The following is a 22221-nucleotide window of genomic DNA, read 5'->3' as shown; positions in this document are numbered from 1 at the left end:
CTCACATTAGTGTCCATAGATATTTTTTACTCCAAACTTAGTCAAAATTAAATAAATTTTAACTTTTCAAGAAAACAAATACATCTTATATCTTGGAATCGAGGGAGAATTTGATTTGGCTAGTGTAAGAGGCGATGGCCTATGTTTTCTATTTTATTTATAATGCGGTGTTTTGATGAGTATTTCTGGTGTGATTCTGTGCTATGTGCTATCAGTTGCTACCGATTAATTTTAAAAATCATTGACCAAGTCAAAATGATGAACCCAATCCCGAATTGAATACCTCAATCGAATCAAAAATAACTAAAATTAAGGTGCATAGTAAACTAAAAGAATTGAATAGAAGAGCTTGTTGATAAATTATTGACCCGGTCAAAACTTGATGAACAAATTTTAACTGAAGACTTTAATTGATTGTGACGTCTCCAATCCTAGGAAAATTGTTGATATAATATATAGCTTCAATCTTGTGAAACAATATTGTTCCGACATTAGAAATTATGTTAGCAGAGATCACAAGCTCCAAATGGAGCTAATTGCTACATTTCGATGAGATGCTCGTGCAGCTCATCTCGGACCAGACAACTCCTCGGCTTCCTGGATGCTCGGCAACTTAACCAAGCAATAATCTACTGGGACATCTCCATCTCCTTCCATCTCCGAACCTTCCAGCATCTTGACAATATCTGCCATCATAGGGCGATGAGCAGCTTCCTTTTGGATGCAACGAAGTGATATATCGATAATTTTTGCCAGCTCGTTGGAACCATAGGTATTCAATTTGCAATCTGCAATGTCTTCCAGTCGGTCTTCTTCCTTTAGACGTCTCAGCTACACAATAATCCATCGGTCAATACAATAAGAAATTCTCATTCACAAGATTATTTATTTTTTCTCTAGTTGCATCAATGGCCTTCAGAAGGTAGTGCATTTACTAATTTCATAAATATCTCTATTTTTTCTTAAGAGGAAGGACTATATGGCAAATTGCAAAAATCAGATACTCTCAAATAGGTCAAGTAGTCTTTCATGAAACACCTTGGATGGAAAATGGGAGCATACATAAGTCTTACTATAGACCACCAAAAGACACCAGCCATTAACTCAAACAAACCAAGGCCAAAAAAAAAAAAAACAAGAACGCTATTAGCAGTCAAAGCATGTTTTTTTAGAAAGAAAAACTTCAAACTTGTGTGTATTTTTTCTGCTAACACACAGGACGATATACTGCGATGGACTGTGTTGTTCTTAACGATTATTATTTTTTATAGGAAATGCTCAACCGGCTAATAACCGGACGCGTGTTCACCACCTCTGCTGTCTGATCAGCCTTTGATCGTGCGGCACATAACAACCCTCTAGCACGAACACAGCTATAAACAACTGCTACAGACAATGTCATGGGTGATGCCACATGGGGGTATGACTGCGAGCAATTCCCACGCCATGGCAAGCCAAGGTCAGCAGCAGCCTGCCTTTAGCCTCTCACCTCCTGGTTTGCTTCTTTACCAGGATAGTTAGTTTCCAAAGAAAGAAAAGATAAATTTTGTTACAGATAGGAAAGTATTCACAGTTACTACTAGGATGGTTTCATCTATCTTGTGGATCCAGCTAAGTATATAGCCTATATAATGGCCGTTCATGTAAGCCTAAGGACATCGGCCAATAAATCAACCAACATAACCAGAAAAAAGAGGCTTTCTCTCAATCAAAACCCTATCTTGCGTACGGCCTACCACACCAAGCCATGGCACAGCCACCACGGCACAACTAGGAGTTCAGGGTGTGACAGAGAATACCAGATGCAGACAGCACCAATCGAGTTATCACTTGGTTGCCGTAGTGGCTCCTTTAATTTCTATCCGATGGCATGCTTGAAAAATAAATTATCTTTATGAACGTCTCCTTTTATCTGAGTTTTCTCTAATCTTTATTGAGAGTGGATTTTTAATACCCGGGTGTCTAGACACCCCCTTATCGAAACCGTACATTTATAATTCACCACATAGAGATCTGAGACATGTACGATACCACAATTTTGATTAGCAGGCGCAGCAGTTGTTTAGCGCTGGAGGATGCGTCTATTTGAAATGATTTTGGGCCTAGTCTATCACCGCTCATAGGCTGATTCCACCTAGCGATGCAAGTAGCGAGCTGTCGAGTTGACATGTCGAGCACAGGTTCCATTGCTCTGACGGTTGAAAGAAACACTATGGCAGAACTCTCTTTTTTAATGCAGTACACCGTTGAGTGAGAGGACGCTGCTGCGTATGGCTTTGAGAGTGACACGGAGAAAAAAGTAGAGCGAAATTGCTTAAGAATGAACTTTACTTTTTGGAGATGTGACAAAAAAATGAAGAGAGAAAGCATGTGAGAGAACTTCACCTTTTTCTTCAAGAAGTGACACCAAAAAATGGAGAGAACGCTTGTGAGAGAGGAAATCACTTTTTTTTTAAGAAGGGACAAGTGAGAGAATTTATGCCCGAGATAAAGAGATGTTTTTTAGTAGGTGAGACAACAACTTGTGCATGCATGGTGATGTGACTATGAGAGAGATCCATAGCATGAGGGAGAGAGATGTGCAATGACTGCAGCCAGTTCACGTGCTATCTCTCTTAATTTGCTGTGATCACAGTCCACTCACTGCAAAACCTAGGACTCAGCACCAATCTATAAAAAAACTGGGCGCACCGGATAACGGGGTGCCTAAACACCCAGGCACCTTTTCGTTCCAAATATATCGTTTTTTTTTTCTGGTTGGCTTTTTTCCTACTTCCCATGTTTTCTAAGGTGCCCAAAGATATTATCCTTCTGAGAGCTAAGAATGTCGACATTTTGTTTCACTTTTATCACAAAAATGAATCATTATTATTTTTATGAAATCATGTGAGATGTGCCAGCTAAATCATGTAAGTTTTTCTTGCTTACTTTTGGCTCTAGGTTTTTCTTTTTGCTTGGAAACTGCAGTTCAAACTACATCTGAAATAATAGATGAGAGGTAATGTTATGTAACTAGACTGTGCAGAAACTCGGCATGTGATAAATCCATACTAATTGGACCGACTGATAAGGTCTGCTCCTGCTGCTCCAATTCCACGGGCTACATTTAGAATCATGTTTTCTTATATTTTCACAAGTACTTGTAAAGAACGATATGATAGAGTATGCTTACTTTCTGGGTGGGGGTTTCACTTCCTCCTTCGCCAGCAAATCTGCAAGGACCCATTCCCGTCGCAATCTCCAACAGCATATACATCAGTTTTTTTTTATGCCTTAGATGTCTGCAGGTACTCAGGAGCTATGTAGCCGTGTGTTCCTCGGACCTTTGTCACTTCTTCTTTCGCTTCCATCAGCTTTGCCAGTCCAAAGTCTCCTATCACAGCTTCAAGATTTTCATCAAGCAGGACATTGGCAGACTTGATATCACGGTGGATGATCCAGGAGATGCAGATATCATGAAGGTATTCCAAACCACGGGCAACGTCAACAGCAATTTGCATTCTTATTGGCCAATCCAGTGCTAGTTCGTTTTGTTTTAAACCTGCATATTTACATGATTCCAGCAGTTTAATGAGTGACAGCTTGAAGCAAATGACTTATTGGTTCTGAATGATTCAACTGAACAAAGCCAATGAATTAGATATATGCATAGACATTTAGACAAATACTCCGTATATAAGATCTACTGGCATTACGTTTTAAACGGGAAGAAAGACTCAAACTCTCCATGAAAGGGTAAACCAAAAGCTGCTCCGTTTCTGTCACACAATACCCTATCAAGCTTAAGACGTTCCTGTGGACAGCAGCACTTATAAGTTCAGCCTCTCTTCTGAAAGCACCATCATTCAGTATTTTAAGCAGTCGTTTGACAGCAACCGCTTTATTGTCTGGGCCTGGAAGAATTCCTTTGTACACCTTAGCGAAAGATCCCACACCAATAACATTTTCTTCGCTGAAGTTGCCAGTTGCAGTCTCAAGATCTAGCGAAGAGAACTGTCGTCTATGCCCAAGAGCTAGGCTTTCATGATGCTCGCCTGAAATTTAATTTACATGCTTATCATGTCTCGGTTGATAAAACTTCTTTATTTGTGGAATTCAATTTCCATAAATGTAAAATCATTTTGATGGTACAAATTTTCAGTATGATAAACAGGCATGTACAAACGTAGTTTTTACAGCTGAACCAAACTAACCTCGAACGTTACCACGTCGGTGACGCATTCTTCGCAACACTAGCACACATATGAGAACGAGGAGAGCTATTGCTCCACCAATGCTTCCAAGAAGCACCCCTAGTGATGGGGTCATAGTCCTAGGGTAGGGTCATAGGCCTGTCCTACAGGTCCTACCCAAGGACTACCCCACGCAAGGGACAGGACCTTAAGCATGCCCGACTGTATTAAGGTGCCCCCTTAATCCAGTCGGTAACGGGCCTAGAATCATCCAGTCGGAGACTAAGACTCGGAGGACACCGGACCTACCGACTAGATACACTCGGTGCGTCGTAACCTCCCTGGAGGGAAACTGCCGTACGTTTTCGGATGCATTAACTAGCATTTATAGCATACGTTACCTGTAACGCATGCATTCAATCGCCACTACTTCATCCTTGAATCAGAACCGTTGTAGAGGGCAGCGCACTCTATATAAGCCGCCCTCCCCCACTGGTAAAGGGTTAGAAAAACATTGTACTCCATATTACACTCGCTAACAAGCTTCAAGAGCACTGAGACGTAGGGCTATTACCTCCACCGTAGAGGGGCCTGAACTCATACAACCTCGCCGTAGCTAGGACTCTGCCCGTCTCATTCGTACCCTACACATCTACTGTCAGGCTTATACCCAGGACAGTTGGCGCCCACCGTGGGGCAGGCGTCTAAGTGACTTCCGGCGAGTTTGCGACTACTTCCTTTCGTCATGTCGTCCGCTGGAGTTTCGAGCATGGGTCACCAGATCCTCTTCGGTGCTCTCTCCTTCGTCGTCGACGATTCGGCGTGGCTTCGGGAGGCGCCCCTTGACGTCAAGGCGCTTCCCCATCACGAGGCCACGCACTTTCGTGCCGGCGCTCGCGGCGTTCTTCTTCTCCAACAATCGGCTCCGTTGCCGGCTTGCACCTTCGTCACGCGCCGCAGCAGGCGATCTCGCAGTCCGGGTCTACAACGTTGGGTGCAGCATGCCCGAGCGCGCCAGTTCGCGTCCTCTCAGGTGGCAGTCCTGGAGTCTGTTGTAGTCGCCCCACGCTCCCAGTGCTCGGACTCGGTTCCGACTGAGCTTCCTACCGAGTACGTGGGTCGTGAGCCTGCAACAGAAGTACACATGGCCAACTCCCATGAAGATCCTCGTCAAGCCGACCGAGGTGAAGTTGGCGAAGCATCCGGTGCGCGTCGTCCGCCTCGTCGTTTTGCCAGCCGACACACTCGGCGGAGCAACGTGGAGGTGTTCCGCACACCTCTCCTCAACCTGGCCGCGGCTTCTCAGATTGCCGATTCCCTCCAGCCGACTGATTCAGAGGCAGGAAGGGGAATCGAACAAATCCGAGCCCTGTTGCGCACGGCGCAGCAGCAGAATTCGGCAGTCTCCCAGTCACACAATCGGATCCGCAATAGTTCCGTCCATGCAAACACGCATAGATCGGCTCACAGCCCTGGATCTCATCAGTATCGCCGTCGCTCGCGCACCCCTCCGCGGGGTGGGCCCTACGGGTCCCGGCATCATGATGATCGGCATTCAGTCGGCGACACTTACGACCCAAGACCCGACGCAAGGGGCCGAATCGCTCAGCGAAGAGTCGACAGGGGTCGAGCCCACCGCGATGGCCGCGATATGGACCGTCCGAGTGGAAGCAGGGCCATCGTATCTGGTCCCGAGTGTTTTAGTCGAGCCATCCGCTCGGCTGATATCCCGCCCAACTTCCGATTGGCTGCGGGAATCGGTAAATTCTCAGGAGAGTCCAAGCCCGAAACATGGCTAGACGACTACCGAGTGGCGGTCCAGATCGGAGGAGGAGACGACCATGTCGCTATGAAGCACCTCCCTCTGATGCTCGACGGCTCGGCCCGAGCTTTGCTAAATCAGTTGGCCCCCTCAAGCATTTACAGTTGGGCAGATCTAGCCCGAGTGTTCATCAGAACCTTCGAAGGAACGTGCAACCACCCTGCAGGTCTTGTGGAGCTTCAGCACTGTGTCCAGAAGCCGAATGAGCCCTTGCGCGACTTCATCCAGCGATGGACGACTCTTTACCACACGGTGGAGAACGTCACCGAGCATCAAGCAGTCTGCGCCTTCAAGGCTGGCGTGCGGTACAGGGAGCTGTACTTGAAGTTTGGACGAACCGGCGACATCTCCATGAGCAAGATGATGGAGATAGCAACTCGCTATGCAAATGGCGAAGAAGAGGACCGCATCCGGAGCGGTAAACACAAGACAGTCGGCGATGCCGACGGAGGTAACACTCGGAAGCAGAAACCGAAGGTTCCGCCCACACCGCAAGCAGAAGCTGTAGCTGTAACCAGCTCCAAATTCAAGGGCAAAGGGAAAGCGCAGTTCACCCCCAAGAAAAAGCCTTTCAACAATCCCATCCTGGACCAGCCTTGTCCAATCCATACGAAGATGGATGAGGAAGGTAACCCCATATACGCAAAGCACACCACTCGGCAGTGCCGTCTCCTGATCCACGGTTTCAGCGAAGGGCAGCCGAGTGAGAAGAATCCTGAACAGGATGAGGAGGACAAGGAGGATCCGTTCCCCCAAGTCCATGCAACCCTCATGATCTTCGCCGACGTCGAAACCAAGAGTCGACTGAAGCTAGTAAACAGAGAAGTCAACATGGCCGTTCCGACTGCCCCCAAGTTTCTCAAATGGTCTCAGACTGCGATTACCTTCGATCAGTCGGATCATCCAACACATGTCCCCACCCCAGGAAGGCAGGCTCTGGTCGTTGACCCGGTGGTGGAAGGAGTCCGACCGCGCAAAGTCCTAATGGACGGCGGCAGCGGATTGAATATTATGTACGCCGACACTCTCAAGGGGATGGGCATTCCGATGTCCAGACTCAGCGAGAGCAATATGCAGTTCCACGGAGTCGTCCCAGGGCGGAAGGCCAAATCACTCGGCCAGATCGCATTGGAGGTCATCTTCGGCTCCGACAAGAATTTTCGCAAGGAGAAGCTCACGTTTGAAGTGGTGGACTTCCAGAGCGCTTACCATGCAATTCTGGGCCGCCCGACATATGTGAGTTTCATGGCACGACCGTGTTATGTGTACTTGAAGTTGAAAATGCCCGGTCCAAAAGGCATTATGACCATCACCGGCAACCGCCAGCGAGCCGAGGAGTGTCTGCAAGAGGGGTCGAGGATCACCGACCGGCAGATGGCTGTACTCGAGCTCGAAGAGTACAAGAAGACAGTCGACCCCGCCGACTTAATGCGCTCAAAGAAGCCAGCTTATGAGTCCGCGTTCCAGTCGGCAGGAGAGACTAAGAAGGTCAGCATCCACCCGACGGACGAGTCTGCCACCCCGACGAACATCTCCACCACCCTGGATCCCAAATAGGAAGCCGAGCTCACCCAATTCCTCCGTGAGAACTGGGACATCTTCGCATGGAAGCCATCTGACATGCCGGGTGTACCTAGGGAGTTGGCTGAGCACCGACTGCATGTGGATCCCGCTGCTCGGCCCGTCCGAGAGCGCCTGCGCCGGTCCGCCGCGCACAAAAGGAAGGCAATCGGAGAAGAGGTGGCTAAGCTGCTAGCTGCCAGATTCATTCGCGAGGTTCACCACTCCGAGTGGCTCACCAATGTAGTCATGGTGCCCAAGAAGGACAAATCACTCCGAATATGCATTGACTTCAAGCACCTCAATAAGGTCTGTCCGAAAGACCATTTTCCGCTCCCCCGCATAGATCAAATTGTCGATTCGACTGCGGGGTGCGAGCGTTTGTCATTTCTTGATGCCTACTCGGGTTATCATCAGATCCGTCTGTATGGTCCCGATGAGTTGAAAACAGCTTTCATCACCCCGTTTGGGTGCTTCTGCTACATCACCATGCCTTTCGGTCTGAAGAATGCAGGAGCTACCTTTATGCGCATGATCCAAAAATGTCTCCTCGACCAGATCGGTCGCAATGTGGAGGCATACATGGATGATATCGTAGTCAAGTCCTGCAAAGGTTCCGACCTGCTGACTGACATGGCAGAAACATTTGCCAACCTTCGTAGGTACGATATCAAGCTAAATCCTGCCAAGTGTTCATTCGGTGTTCCTAGTGGAAAGTTACTCGGTTCTTCGTTTCCGAACGAGGGATCGATGTTAACCCCGAAAAGATCGGGACCATCGTCCGAATGGAGAGGCCAGTCAGAATACACGATGTTCAACGACTCACAGGTTGCTTAGCAGCTTTGAGCAGGTTCATCAGTCGACTCGGCGAGAAAGCACTTCCTCTGTACCGACTCATGAAGAAATCACATACCTTCGAGTGGACAGACGAAGCCCAAGTCGCGTTCGACGACCTCAAAGTCCTACTTTCCACCCAGCCGGTTCTTACTGCTCCGCTCAGTAAAGAGCCCCTTCTTCTATATATCGCGGCCACAAATCAAGTGGTTAGTACTGTTCTTACAGTCGAGCGAGAGGAGGAGGGCAAAGCTTACAAAGTTCAGCGGCCAGTGTACTACGTTTCCGAGGTTCTGACCCCTTCCAAGCAGAGGTATCACCATTATCAGAAGCTTATCTATGGGATCTATTTGACTGCGAAGAAGGTTGCCCATTATTTCCAAGACCACTCGGTATCTGTCGTTTCTGATTCTCCTTTGTCGGAAATTCTCCACATTCGAGACGCATCAGGCCGAGTGGCGAAGTGGTCGATGGAGATGCTGTACTGTGACATCAAGTTCGAGGCCAAGAAAGCTAATAAGTCTCAAGCCCTGGCTGACTTTATAGCAGAATGGGTAGAACAACAGCAACCGACTCACATCTACTCGGCTCATTGGACAATGTCCTTCGATGGGTCTAAGATGTTGAATGGATCCGGCGCTGGCGTTGTGATCGTATCACCAAAGGGTGACAAGCTCAAGTATGAAGCTCTTCTCTGCGGATTGCGCATGGCCATCTCACTCGGCGTCCGTCGCCTGATGGTCTACGGCGATTCAGACTTGATGGTCAACCAAGTGATGAAAGAGTGGGACGTAAGGAACCCCACTATGACAACCTACTGCAATGCAGTTAGGAAGCTGGAGAAGAAGTTTGAAGGTCTAGAACTTCATCATGTTCCAAGACTGAAGAACCAAGCGGCGGACGAATTGGCGAAGCTCGGATCCACTCGGAGACCCGTCCCGAGTGATGTCTGCCTCGAGCACCTCCATATTCCTTCAGTCAAAGAAGATCCCTTCACGGAAGAGCCAGTGCAACCCAAGAGCGCAACAGACCCGACTGAAGTCGATGTGCCTGCTATGGTTGATCTGGTCACAGAGATTCTGGTAATCATCCCCGAGTGGACTGTGCCGATTATGGCATATATCCTAAGGCAAGAACTTCCAGAAGACGAAGTCCAAGCCCGACAAATAGTTCGCAGGTTGAAGGCGTTCACTGTCATTGACGGTCAATTGTATAAGGAGAGTGTTTCAGGCGTTCTCCAACGTTGCATTTCCCCAGAGGAAGGGCAGTTGATCCTAGAGGATATCCACTCGGGAACCTGCGGCCATCATGCTTCTTCAAGAGCAATCGTCGCCAAGGCGTTCAGGGCTGGATTCTTCTGGCTGCAGGCTAACGAAATGGCCAAAGCTATGGTCGATCGATTCGAAGGCTGTCAGTTCTACTCCAACAAGTCCCACAAGCCAACATCTGCACTAAAGACAATCCCACTTGTGTGGCCGTTTGCAGTTTGGGGATTAGACACAGTCGGACCATTCAAGACAGGCCAAGGAGGCTACACACATCTGTTGGTGGCAGTCGACAAGTTTACAAAGTGGATAGAAGCCAAGCCCATCAAGAAACTCGACGCCTCCACAGCTGTGAAGTTTGTCAGAGACATCTTCTCTAGATCCGGAGTGCCTCACAGCATAATCATGGACAATGGGACAAACTTCGACTCGGACAGATTCAAAGGTTTTTGCGCGAGTCAAGGTATCCGAGTGGATTATGCTTCCGTAGCACATCCGCAATCCAATGGACAAGCCGAGCGTGCAAATGGACTTATCCTTCAAGGTTTGAAGCCTCGGCTCTTGCGAGAGATAGGACATGCTGCTGGTGCATGGGTAATCGAGTTACCTTCAGTACTTTGGGGCCTCCGCACCACTCCGAACAAATCAACAGGGCGATCACCGTTCTTCCTCGTCTATGGAGCAGAAGCGGTCCTTCCGAGTGACCTGCTTCACAATGCCCCGCGAGTCGAACTCTTCTCCGAAGCCGAAGCAGAACATGCAAGGCAAGATGGAGTTGATCTTCTAGAGGAGGAGCGCGAGATGGCACTTACTCGCTCAACAATTTATCAGCAAGATCTGCGGCGTTTTCATGCACGACATGTCAGAAGCCGCACGTTCCAGGCTGGCGATTTGGTGCTCCGAGTGGATCAGCAGAGACCACACAAGTTGGCTCCGGCCTGGGAAGGTCCTTTCATCATTTCAAAGGTGCTGAACAACGGGGCATACAGACTCTACAACATTCAGAAGGAGACCGACGAACCCCGCGCGTGGAACGGAGACCTCCTCAAGCGTTTTTATACGTGATCGCCGACTGAAGCAGTGTAACAAACAAGTTTTGGAGAAATAATATACAGCAGATTCAATTTCTTTTGCAGATTCAGAGTTCTTCCGTGGTTGCAGACTATGGTCACAAAACAAAACAAAAAAAAACTTAGCTGCGATCCTGCATCGCGTAAGTATTAACTATCTCCGAGTGTGCACTTTACGTCGCACTCGGGGGCTTAGCTGCGATCCCGAATCGCCTAAGTAACACCTTCCTCCGAGTGTGCACTTTACTTCGCACTCGAGGACTTAGCTGCGATCCTGCATCGCCGAAGTATTAACTATCTCCGAGTGTGCACTTCACGTCGCACCCCGGGACTTAGATGCGATCCTGCATCGCCTAAGTATTAACTTCTCCGAGTGTGCACTTTACGTCGCACTCGGAGGCTTAGCTGCGATCCTGCATCGCCTAAGTATTAACTTTCTCCGAGTGTGCACTTCACGTCGCACTCGGGGACTTAGCGGCGATCCTGCATCGCCTAAGTATTAACTTCCTTCGAGTGTGCACTTCACGTCGCACTCGGAGGCCTAGCTGCGATCCTGCATAGCCTAAGTATTAACTTTCTCCGAGTATGCACTTCACGTCACACTCGGGGACTTAGCTGCGATCCTACATCGCCTAAGTATTAACTTTCTCCGAGTGTGCACTTCACGTCGCACTCGGAGGCTTAGCTGCGATCCTGCATCGCCTAAGTATTAACTTCCTTCGAGTGTGCACTTCACGTCGCACTCGGAGGCTTAGCTGCGATCCTGCATCGCCTAAGTATTAACTTTCTCCGAGTGTGCACTTCACGTCGCACTCAGGGACTTACCTGCGATCCTGCATCGCCTAAGTATTAACTTTCACCGAGTGTGCACTTCACGTCGCACTCGGAAGCTTAGCTGCGATCCTGCATCGCCTAAGTATTAACTTTCTCCGAGTGTGCACTTCACGTCGCACTCGGAGGCTTAGCTGCGATCCTGCATCACCTAAGTATTAACTTCCTTCGAGTGTGCACTTCACGTCGCACTCGGAGGCTTAGCTGCGATCCTGCATCGCCTAAGTATTAACTTTCTCCGCGTGTGCACTTCACGTCGCACTCGAGGACTTAGCTGCAATCCTGCATCGCCTAAGTATTAACTTTCTCCGAGTGTGCACTTCACGTCGCACTCGAGGACTTAGCTGCGATCCTGCATCGCCTAAGTATTAACTTTCTCCGAGTGTGCACTTCACGTCGCACTCGGGGACTTAGCTGCGATCCTGCATCGCCTAAGTATTAACTATCTCCGAGTGTGCACTTCACGTCGCACTCGGGGACTTAGCTGCGATCACGCATCGCCTAAGTGTTAATTATCTCCGAGTGTGCACTTCACGTCGCACTCGGGGACTTAGCTGCGATCACGCATCGCCTAAGTGTTAACTTCCTCCGAGTGTGCACTTCACATCACACTCGGGGACTTAGCTGCGATCCTGCATCGCCTAAGTACTAATCGCTCCTCCGAGTGTGAACTATATGTCGCATTCGGAGACTTAGCTGCGATCCCGATTCGCCTAAGTAATACCTTCCTCCGAGTGTGCACTATACGTTCCACTCGGAGTCTGAGTTATGATCAATAATCATCTAAGTACTAGCCTCCTCCGAATGTACACTATACGTTACACTCGGGAACTTAGCACTGATCATGAATCACCTAAGTCCTAATATTCTACGAGTACACATTAAGTGTTCAACTCCAAACAGCATTCAAGCAAAAGAATAAGTGTTTTCGTTGTGACTCCAACAGTCTAGAAACGATAACAGACTCGGTGCGGATCAAGCTTGCCCACACCGATTTAAAAGTATGACGGCCAACAGAAGTGGCCAGAATATCTTACAGGCAAACACTCGGCATACCGAGCATAACATCTGATTACGCGTCAGCTGGGCCGGCGTCAGGACTAGAGGACTCCACAAAAGTGTCCAAGTCAATTCCATCAGCAATGCGGGTGGCAGTCTCGAGGAACGTCTCCATGAAGTCTTCGAATTGAAGTTTCTTCGTGTTGGCGACCTTCAACGCTTTCAGCTTATCTTCCCGCACCTCCTTGCAATGGACTCGAACCAACGACAGCGCAACATCAGCACCGCACCGCGCTGCCGATTTCTTCCAAGATTGCACTTGGTTCGGCACCTCCTCCAGTCGGCTCATTAGGGTCTCCATCTCCTCCCGTGACTCGTCTTCTGGCCAAAGTTCCTTGTTAATTCGGCCGACGACTTCTCTCAGTCGACCGATGAAAGGACCTACTTTGCTAGCGCGGATTTGTGCTCGAAGCAGATCCCGATTGGTGTCCTCACCGAGTGGAACTTTGTCCTTAACAGACTGTTCCACAGCCGCCGTTTCAGCTTCAGGGTCTCCGCAAAAGTCTGCCACCAACAAGCAAGCAAGCAATGAAAACCGAATGTCGGGCACACGATAAAGCCACTTGACAAAGCATAAGACTTACCAGCCAGACAAGTCATCGTTTGCTCAGCCCAGTCGGTGACATACTTCTCTTGAGCTATGCACCTTCTGTTCAGGGCGCCCATCTGATTATGCAGATCGGTCCTATGTTTCCTCATCATCTGCATCTCCGCCGTCAATACCCTGTTTGCCTCCCGAGCTTCTTCCAAGGACTTTTCTCGTGCTTCCAGAGCGTCCTTCATACCAGCCATGGCAAGCATTGCAGCTTCCAGTTCACCAGCATATTGATTCCTCTCCGCTCTGAAGGCTTCATAAGTGCTCCCCATATCACAAGTTTTCTACAAAACGAAACAAAGGGTTATCAGCAACTTTCTCAATACAAACTATGTTCTTCAGACCCCTGCCGACGCAAGCAGTCGACAGCGGTCTCGAGGACTACACCCAGTGGGTTCACTGAGAGTGACCCCACTGGCATGCACCTCAAGCAGGTCTGCCCTATTGAGGTGCACGTTTTCACCTACGCCTCCGAGGCTAAAGCTACTCCACCTGTGTGCAGTTTACTCTAGGGAACTCTTACCGCAAGAGTGCTCCGACTGCAGTAAGTACTTGCACTCAGAAATCTTGTCTACGGACACGACAAAAATAAAGACCAAATGTATAAAGACAACTGTCGGTGCAAGCACTCGACAGAAGTCTCGGGGACTACACCCACTGGGTTCACTCGGAGTGAACCCATTGCAAACAACATACTACGACAACACCCACTGGGTTACAAAAGAAAAGTAAGTACTTACTAGACTACTTACTCGGATGTCGTCGCGCAGCTCCAAGCTCCGCTAGTACAAAGCCGCAACGGAGTCATAAGCCTTCTTGGCCTCCCCGGTCATCAGCTCCGCTTGGATCATGGCTCCCGTGGCCGCTCCCACCTGCTCCTCTGGGACACACCGAATGCTGAATTCAACATTCGACGAACCGGGAATCGTGGGAAGATCCTGGGGCATCCCAAGATTCGCCCCAGTCAGTTCGTCGCCCACCGGCACTGGTTCGGTCGGTGGAGGCACTTCAGTCGGCGGAGCGTCGGCAGCAGGGGCAGCAGCAGGAGGAGCAGCCTCAAGGACAGGCTCCGCGGCCGGGTCGGTTTTCCCTTGCTCGTCTTCGTCCGGGTGAATCGCCCCTGACAAGCCGAATAGCATGATGATTCAGAAAAAGAAAAGGATAGTACAGTCTACGGGAATAAAACACCTGACTCTCCTACAACATACCCGGCTAGGACGAGACGACGTTGTCTGTGTCCATGGGGTCATCCCCTTGGCGGACCGGAGAGGTTGTAGAAGTGGCGACCCTGTCAAGTGAAGCCCATTCGACTTGTAAAGCGGGAGTTCACTCGGATAACATAAAAAGCCGAGAGTTGGATTCGCTTATGTGGATGTGACGGGGATGGCAACCCTCATGTGCGGCAGAGCCCTCCGAGGTTTGGGCCCACTCGGTTTGGGCGCCCTGGGAGATTGGCCTGCAGGCTCAGCGGGGACGTCCCTGGACCTCTTCGTGCCTCGAGCACTCGGGACCGCCGGAGCGGTAGGTAGAGCACTCGACAACGCGGGGGGAGCCGAAGGGATGACAGGCTCATGTCGACGCTTACTCCGCTGTTCTGGCGGTGGAGGCGGAGAGTCGCGCTCTTCGTCTTCTTCCTCCTCGCCGTCCTCCTCCTCCGACTCCCTGCTGTCGGAGACATATTCAGCGCTATCCACGCTCCCCTCCTGGCTACCTTCTTCCTCCTCCTCCGGATCCCCGTTGGAGACAGGGGAGGACCAGTTGGTCCATTCCTACATGAGATTCAGTCGGAAACATTAAGCATCACACGAGGATATAAATGAACGACTGAAATCAAAACAGTTCGATATATTCGGTTAATGCTACTCACCTGATTCGGTGGCGGGTTGTCCACGCTGTAAGGCACCACTCGGCAAGCTCCTTTAGGGTTCTCGCAAGGTCCCGTGATTTGGAGCACTATGAGGTCACCTTCTCCTCGAGTATGCCCACCGCGACGTTCCGAGTGGAATCCTCGGGCCCTGTGTAGAGCCACATAGCATGGTGGCGAGCTTGAAGAGGCTGGATCCGCCGACCGATGAAGACTTCCAACAGGTCAATACCGATGACCCCCCTCCTGACAACATCCGCGAGTGCCTCGACTAAAGGCTGCATGTCATTCCTCTCGGCTTTCGAGAGGGCGAGTTGCTTGGGTGGAGCAGGGCGGTCTAGACTAAATGGAGGCAGCCCAGTCGACGCGTTCGGACAGGCTATGTCCTGGCAGTAGAACCATGTCGACTGCCAGTTCCTAACCGACTCGTTCAACTGGAGAGCAGGGTAGCTACTCCGACTCTTTTTCTGAAACCATAAACCCCCGCATAGCTGGAGGAGATGCGTCTTGTCATCCGACTGACTAAGACGTTTGATGGTTTGAGAGCGGGCGGAGAAGATATGTTTGAATAAACCCCAATGAGGGGGCAACCGATAAAGTATTCGCACGGAACAATGAAGGCAGAAAGGTGGGCAATGGCATTCGGAGGGAAGTGATGGAGTTGAGCACCAAAATGATTCATGATGCCTTTGAAGAAAGGGTGGGGGGGCAGAGAGAAACCTCGGTGAACGTGGCTGAGGAGCAAGACGCGCTCCCCCTCCCGTGGCGCCGGCTCAACCTCGTCGTCCGCCGGCAACCTCCAAGAGTTGTGCACGAGCTGGATGTGCTCTACCAGCTCCAACAGGTCCCCCTCCGTCACTGTGGAGGGGAGAAAGTCTCCCTGGATCCATCCCGCTGGCAATGGCCGCTGCCGCCGCTGAACAGCCGCAGCCTTGCCCTTCTTCTTCCTTGCCTCCATCTTGTTGGTCTGGCCCTTGGTTATGGCGGCGATGGCGAGCTTTCGAGAAGAATGGGAAGGGAAGGTGTATGAGCGCAAGAGGTGGCGAGGGAGACGGAGCAAGCAAGAGCAGAGGATTCGGCGAGCGTAACCGAAGGGTCTCGTCGGCCAGAGTTAAATAGAACACCGACTGGGTCGCTGGCGAGCGGGCCCGAAATCTTATCCGCCCAACCAGCCGCGGCGATATCGGCGGAAGAGTTGAAGGCGCGAGGATCGAGGAGTCAGGCGCTACTCGAGCACGCTGACGTCGCCCCCGCTAAGCGCGCGGAACCCGAAATTTGAGATCCCGGAAAATCCGCTGCTGTCAATTGACCAGTCGTGTCAAAAGATGCCGCGAAGGCAGTCGGTCCCCGACAGTCCGTTCTGCAAAACACATTCACTCGGATCATTGGCCAGGTGAGATAGAATGGATAGAGGCAAGCAACGCCCAAGCCGAACCTAGTCCAGTCGGATCTGAACATCGAGCACTGCTTTGACGTTTCAACCCCAATCCATTCGGGGACTAATGATGGGGTCATAGTCCTAGGGTAGGGTCATAGGCCTGTCCTACGGGTCCTACCCAAGGACTACCCCACGCAAGGGACAGGACCTTAAGCATGCCCGACTGTATTAAGGTGCCCCCATCATCCAGTCCGTAACGGGCCCAGAATCATCCAGTCGGAGACTAAGACTCGGAGGACACCGGACCTACCGACTGGATACACTCGGTGCGTCGTAACCTCCCTGGAGGGAAACTGCCGTACGTTTCCGGGTGCATTAACTAGCATTTATAGCATACGTTACCTGTAACGCATGCATTCAATCGCCACTACTCCACCCTTGAATCAGAACCGTTGTGGAGGGCAGCGCACTCTATATAAGCCGCCCTCCCCCACTGGTAAAAGGGTTAGAAAAACATTGTACTCCATATTACACTCGGTAACAAGCTCCAAGAGCACTGAGACGTAGGGCTATTACCTCCACCGTAGAGGGGTCTGAACTCATACAACCTCGCCGTAGCTAGGACTCTGCCCGTCTCATTCGTACCCTACACATCTACTGTGAGGCTTATACCCACGACACCTAATGTGTTGGATTTTCTAGATCCACCTGTTAACAAGTGTTTGGTATGAAAAGTAAGTGCATCTGTTTTCACCCCAAATGTTAAGTTCAATATAGATTGTCATGAAGCTTTCTGGATTACCTGTATTCTTTTTGTTTCCTTCACATGACATTAAGTATGGACCACAATTTAAATGGTTTCCGTTATAGCTACAATCACATGATTCCACTCATTATGTAAATTGAAGGAGTGCACAAAATTATTTGCATTAATATATTCTACTATACGAGAGTTAGGTTGTACTTGTATAGGGATACGTCAAGTAGTTGATCGGTTATTTCACCACTAAGATTGTTATATGCCAGAATGCTGCATAACACACAACACATACATCATCAAACAATTGAGTACATATGGTTATTGCATTACCTAAGTAAATACAAGACTTGCAATGAAAAAAACAGTATTCATTAATTTTTCTGGTTATATGGTATGAAAAGGCAAACTTACATGGAATTCAAGGACGGAATATTTGGCAAAGAGGTTGGAATATTTCCACTTAGAAGATTTTCGCTCAGGTCCCTACAAGTTACACCAATGTTATGTCTGTTAGCGAACCATAATAAGATCTAACAGAAGTCATGTGCCGACTTACATAATTTGTAGTTCTGAAAGATGGCCAAGAGAGCCAGGTATTGTGCCATTGAATTGATTCTTCACAAGTTTTAGAATTGTTAGATTTGAAAGATTCCCAATCTCTTGTCGATAATAGAATCCGGTGTTCTACGGAAAAATTTGTCCATATATGACGACGCCCTTTTCATGAGGAAAAACATCTAAGATTTCTGAAAGTAAATGAACACTGATCTTACAGCCATTTTAATGATCTTAACTTCCCAATGCTGGGCGACAGGACTCCAGCTAAACCTGACGAGCTCAAACTTCTGCAAATTCAGAAATGTGAAGCTAAGCAAACAATCTTGTTACACAGGTACATGTTATTACATAGAAACATAGTGATAGATACTAAGCCAAATAGCCATGTAACCAGAAATACATTCTATGATAAACTAGTGAGAACTATGTAGCAATAGTAGAGCATGAGAAAATGGCAATCGAACTGAAATCTCTGTGTCCATGGAAAACTTGGTGTCAAACATGAAGGACATATTTTACTCAACGAGAGTGTATCTTCAGCTCCCGGGTCTTAGGCACCTTCTATAAACAGTAAAATCAAAACACATAGAAAAAAATCAAAAAAATCTGATATGCTTGCAAGTTTTCATGCCAAAAAAATATTCGAGGAGCTCTGCATAGGAAAAACATTCGGTGCTTTCCAATCTGGAACTTGTTTGTACACATTTCTCTAGATGCCATTTTAACATGAAGACGTACAAGAACCTACAAAGTTTGACCGTCTTTGATGTTGTAAAGTTTCATTTTTTTTTTTTTAGTTTTACTGTTCATAGACATAGGCACCCAGGAGTTGTTACGCCTTTTTCTTTACTCAATTTTTTCGAGCTCCTTTCTTATTTTCAAGGACTTAACGTAAGTTTGTTGTAGCTACCTTGGGCAGGAACAGATTAATTAATGTTAGACAACTGAGATGATTAGGCTTCACTTACATTGAAACGATCCCACCATCTTCACACACGACACGAGAAATAGTACCGCATGCATCCGTTAGTTGCCGACGCCGGTCATCTAGGACATCACGACTGTCATTAAGAATCATCTTCACGTCCATCAGAATTGCAACTGGAGAAAGCAAATTATTAGTCCTTTTACGATAATATCTAAATAGACGCTTCACGCAGCCCTGCAGATGCTGCCCTCGGGTCAGCAGCAGGGGAGAGAGAAGGGGGCGCGTGGGGGGCTCTTTTGATGGGGAAGACGATTTACTCGCATGGTGGAGAGGGGCCGGTGTGGCGGCGGCGCCAGTCTCCGATGGTCGGCCTCGGAGGCACGATTGTACGCTCGATCCTGGCACGAAGTTAGCCAGGCTAGACTCCTAGATAGATCGATCATGTCCAGATACACTTGTACCTGAGCAGCCAATTGCTTTTCTACCATCACGCATAGGCGCAAGCCGCCGGCTGCATACAAGGAGTCACAGGACCGATCGAATCTCATCGAAACATGTGGTACTGATCATGTTGCCACAAGCGATACATATCCCGGTAATGCCAAGCTGCCGACATGGGAAGCGGCACGCTCTACAGCTTACCCTGTCGAGGTGGGACACTCACACATGGACGGACCGCTACTGCTGCTGCACTGCCCCTTCGACGTCCACCATGCCGACGTCAAAGCAGCCATTGCATACGACGTGGCCATGGCAGAAACGTTGGTGGGCAGCGTGACCCGCGACGGGAGCTGCAGCCGCAACGGCCTCGCAGATTAAGATAATGCAGTGGTGTCTTGGTGGCCTGCTGGTTGCTCAGGATGCTAGTTGGAGCTCCCACTCGAAGGGCACGGGCTCGGAATCCTGGACGACGACATCTACCCCATTAGAGGCAACAAATGGTGAATCGGCTCTTGGATGGGCGCCGCCGGTGACCGGCGACAGTAACGACCAGGGCGGTCACAGACTCACAGCGATGAATCCTATGAATTTAAAAATGAAAAATGACAAAACAACCTAGCTATCCAAGGGCTAAGGCTAGTTGTAATGGGTGGTATCATGTACTAGTATCATATATATGATATTACCTCTGTATCATAAGGGTAGTATCATAAACAACATCATTTATTGTAATATGGGATCTATAGTAACATTTCAGCATTGTAGCTCATTTGTGGCATTGTCCGAATGCAAATTAGGCTTCCTCATACACGCATGCATAAATTAGGCTTCAGGTGCAGGCGTATACAATGGCCTCCTGTAACAAGTATTCGAATTTTACTTCAGAACACATCGGCAACAAGTTGATTCTCAATGAATAACTGAATGTAGTATTCGAATTTTGCACCCAACACTTAAAAACTGCATCTAAGACAGAGCATAGTAATCTAACCACGTTACTATCACAATATAACTGAATCTGCTGCTACTCACGACACTGGAGAATTGAATAACAGAGCACAGACAGAACAAACAAATCATACCAATGAATAGGCAAGGTGTTGGGGACGGAAGAGCTACCCACAGCTCCAGTATAGTAGTATGGAGGTGACCCCATCGCCAATGGAGGTGCTGGCTGCATCTCCTTGTTGCTGTTCTTGTGAGCCGCCATGGAGGAGTTCCTCCGGAAGATGAGCAGAACGAAGGCGGGTCGCGGAGGAAATCGCGCCGCTGGTCGGCACCGGCGGTAGGGCTGGATTGGGGGCGAGCCGCCGTCGGTTGAGGGGCTGGATTGGGGGCGAGCCGCCGCCGGTGGAAGGGGTTGGAGGCGAGCCGCCGTCGGTGGAGGGGTTGGATTGGAGGCGGGCCGCTGCCGATGGAGAAGGTTGGAGGTGAGGCGCCGCCGGTGAAGGGGGTTGGAGGTGAGGCGCCGCCGGTGGAGGGGGTGGGTTGGAGGCGAGCCGCCGCCGGTGAAGGGCGTGGGATGGGTAGTGACCCCGGTTATTGATGTTGGGGGTGAGGGCATTCCACCTTATTTAGTTTGAAGATGTGAGTGGACGCTTCATGTTGTTTGATATATGTTCTTATTAGTCTTTTGTTGAATAATTAATAAAGACAATTGTATGCGTCTACGGATTCAGAGGTTTGGAGTTTCAACGTCCTTTTCATAAAAAGAAAAAAGAAAACTAGGGATGGTAGTTGAAATGCCTATATGTAGGATATGTTCTGGTTGCTTCTATTAGTACAAAATGAAGATGATTGTACTATTGACAGTATATTGAACAGAAGAATACTTGCATCTTTAGTTCACATCAAGCAATTGATGATGGCAAAACTCCATCAAACATGGTGTAAAACTCTATGATATAGTCTGCGGAACATGGTTATGTCAATTTGTTTGTATTGAGAAAAACAATGATGCAATCCAGAACATCGTATACAGTTTTGTTTCAAAATTCGTATATAAAAAATCATTGAAATATATTCATGATTGATATTTTTTATACAGGACTCGAAATATGTAAACAAACCAGAGATCAAAGTTTAAATTCAAAAACTACATGGTTTTAAGACTCGACTTAGAATACATGGATTAATATGTGGAGAGAAACAATATAGGTAGGGTGATAGGGTGAGTTGCTTCTCATAGGTAGTAGATTAGGACACTATGCCATTCTCTTATCCTTGGCTGCTTTGTTGAGCCTGGTCCCGTCTTATATATAGCGCTTCCCAGATATATAAGGAGAAGGAAGGCTCGACCAAGCCTTTAACCAAGAAAATATTTCCTCGGTTTAGTTTTTCTTGATACAGGCATTTGGAACTAAGATTATTACGAGAGGATCTGGGAAGCGAAACAATACACGCAGAATAATTAATAAATACAGAACCGAAGCGTACAGTCGCCATTTCTCTGTTTCTTCTTCTCTCTCGCGTTGCCCTCTCTATTCTTCTCCTCTCTTCTTCCCTTCTCTTCTTCCACCATGCCAACTAGCTTTCATGAGGTGCTCGCACATGGCACGACCAAGCTCCGTGTCGTGTACACGAACCCGAGCAGGGAGGTGCCATTTTTTCTTCAACAGTTGAAGGAACGATGGTTTGACCACGCAGCGGATCATGAGAAGTTCTTGGGGCTTGATATGGAGTACACGGCCGATCAACGCTGTGTTGCCGTCATCCAACTATGCTTCGCACGCCATGTCTTGATCTTCCAATGGGCGAGGTAAGTTTTGAGGCTTTCTTTGATCCAAGATAATGACATTGTAAGATTATTTGTTTCAATCATAGTTGGTTCCCTTCAAATAGTTGTAGTCAAACAATTTTGATTAGTTGAAGGGGAGCACAATCTAATTGGAATAGTGTTCCATAATCTAAAAAATCGTATTAGAATCAACTACTTTTTAATATGTTCCATTCGAATCATAGTTGGTTCCCTTCAAATAGTTGTAGTGAAACAATTTTGATTAGTTGAAGGGAAGCACAATCTGATTGGAATAGTGTTCCATAATCTGAAAAATCGTATTAGAATCAACTAGTGTTTAATATGTT

The 22221-nt window shown here is 48.5% G+C and overlaps 1 protein-coding gene across 1 annotated transcript in view; it reads right to left on the bottom strand.

The window, feature by feature from the left end:
• Positions 1-432: 432 nt before the first annotated feature.
• LOC123448261 (LRR receptor kinase SERK2-like) overlaps positions 433-22221 on the bottom strand; it is a 71568-nt gene continuing 49779 nt past the window's right edge. The window contains exons 9-12 of the mRNA XM_045125129.1: positions 4194-4292; positions 3696-4034; positions 3173-3541; positions 433-831 (exon numbers count right to left, since the gene is read on the bottom strand). Of these exons, the coding sequence (XP_044981064.1) occupies positions 3267-3541; positions 3696-4034; positions 4194-4292 (713 nt within the window). The 3' untranslated portion in view covers positions 433-831; positions 3173-3266. The remainder of the gene's footprint in view (positions 832-3172; positions 3542-3695; positions 4035-4193; positions 4293-22221) is intronic.

This window comes from Hordeum vulgare, chromosome 1H (assembly GCF_904849725.1).
Source record: "Hordeum vulgare subsp. vulgare chromosome 1H, MorexV3_pseudomolecules_assembly, whole genome shotgun sequence".
In the NCBI taxonomy this organism is placed as follows: domain Eukaryota; kingdom Viridiplantae; phylum Streptophyta; class Magnoliopsida; order Poales; family Poaceae; genus Hordeum; species Hordeum vulgare.
Note: the sequence above shows the minus strand (reverse complement) of the source record. Positions and strands in the feature narration are given on the sequence as shown.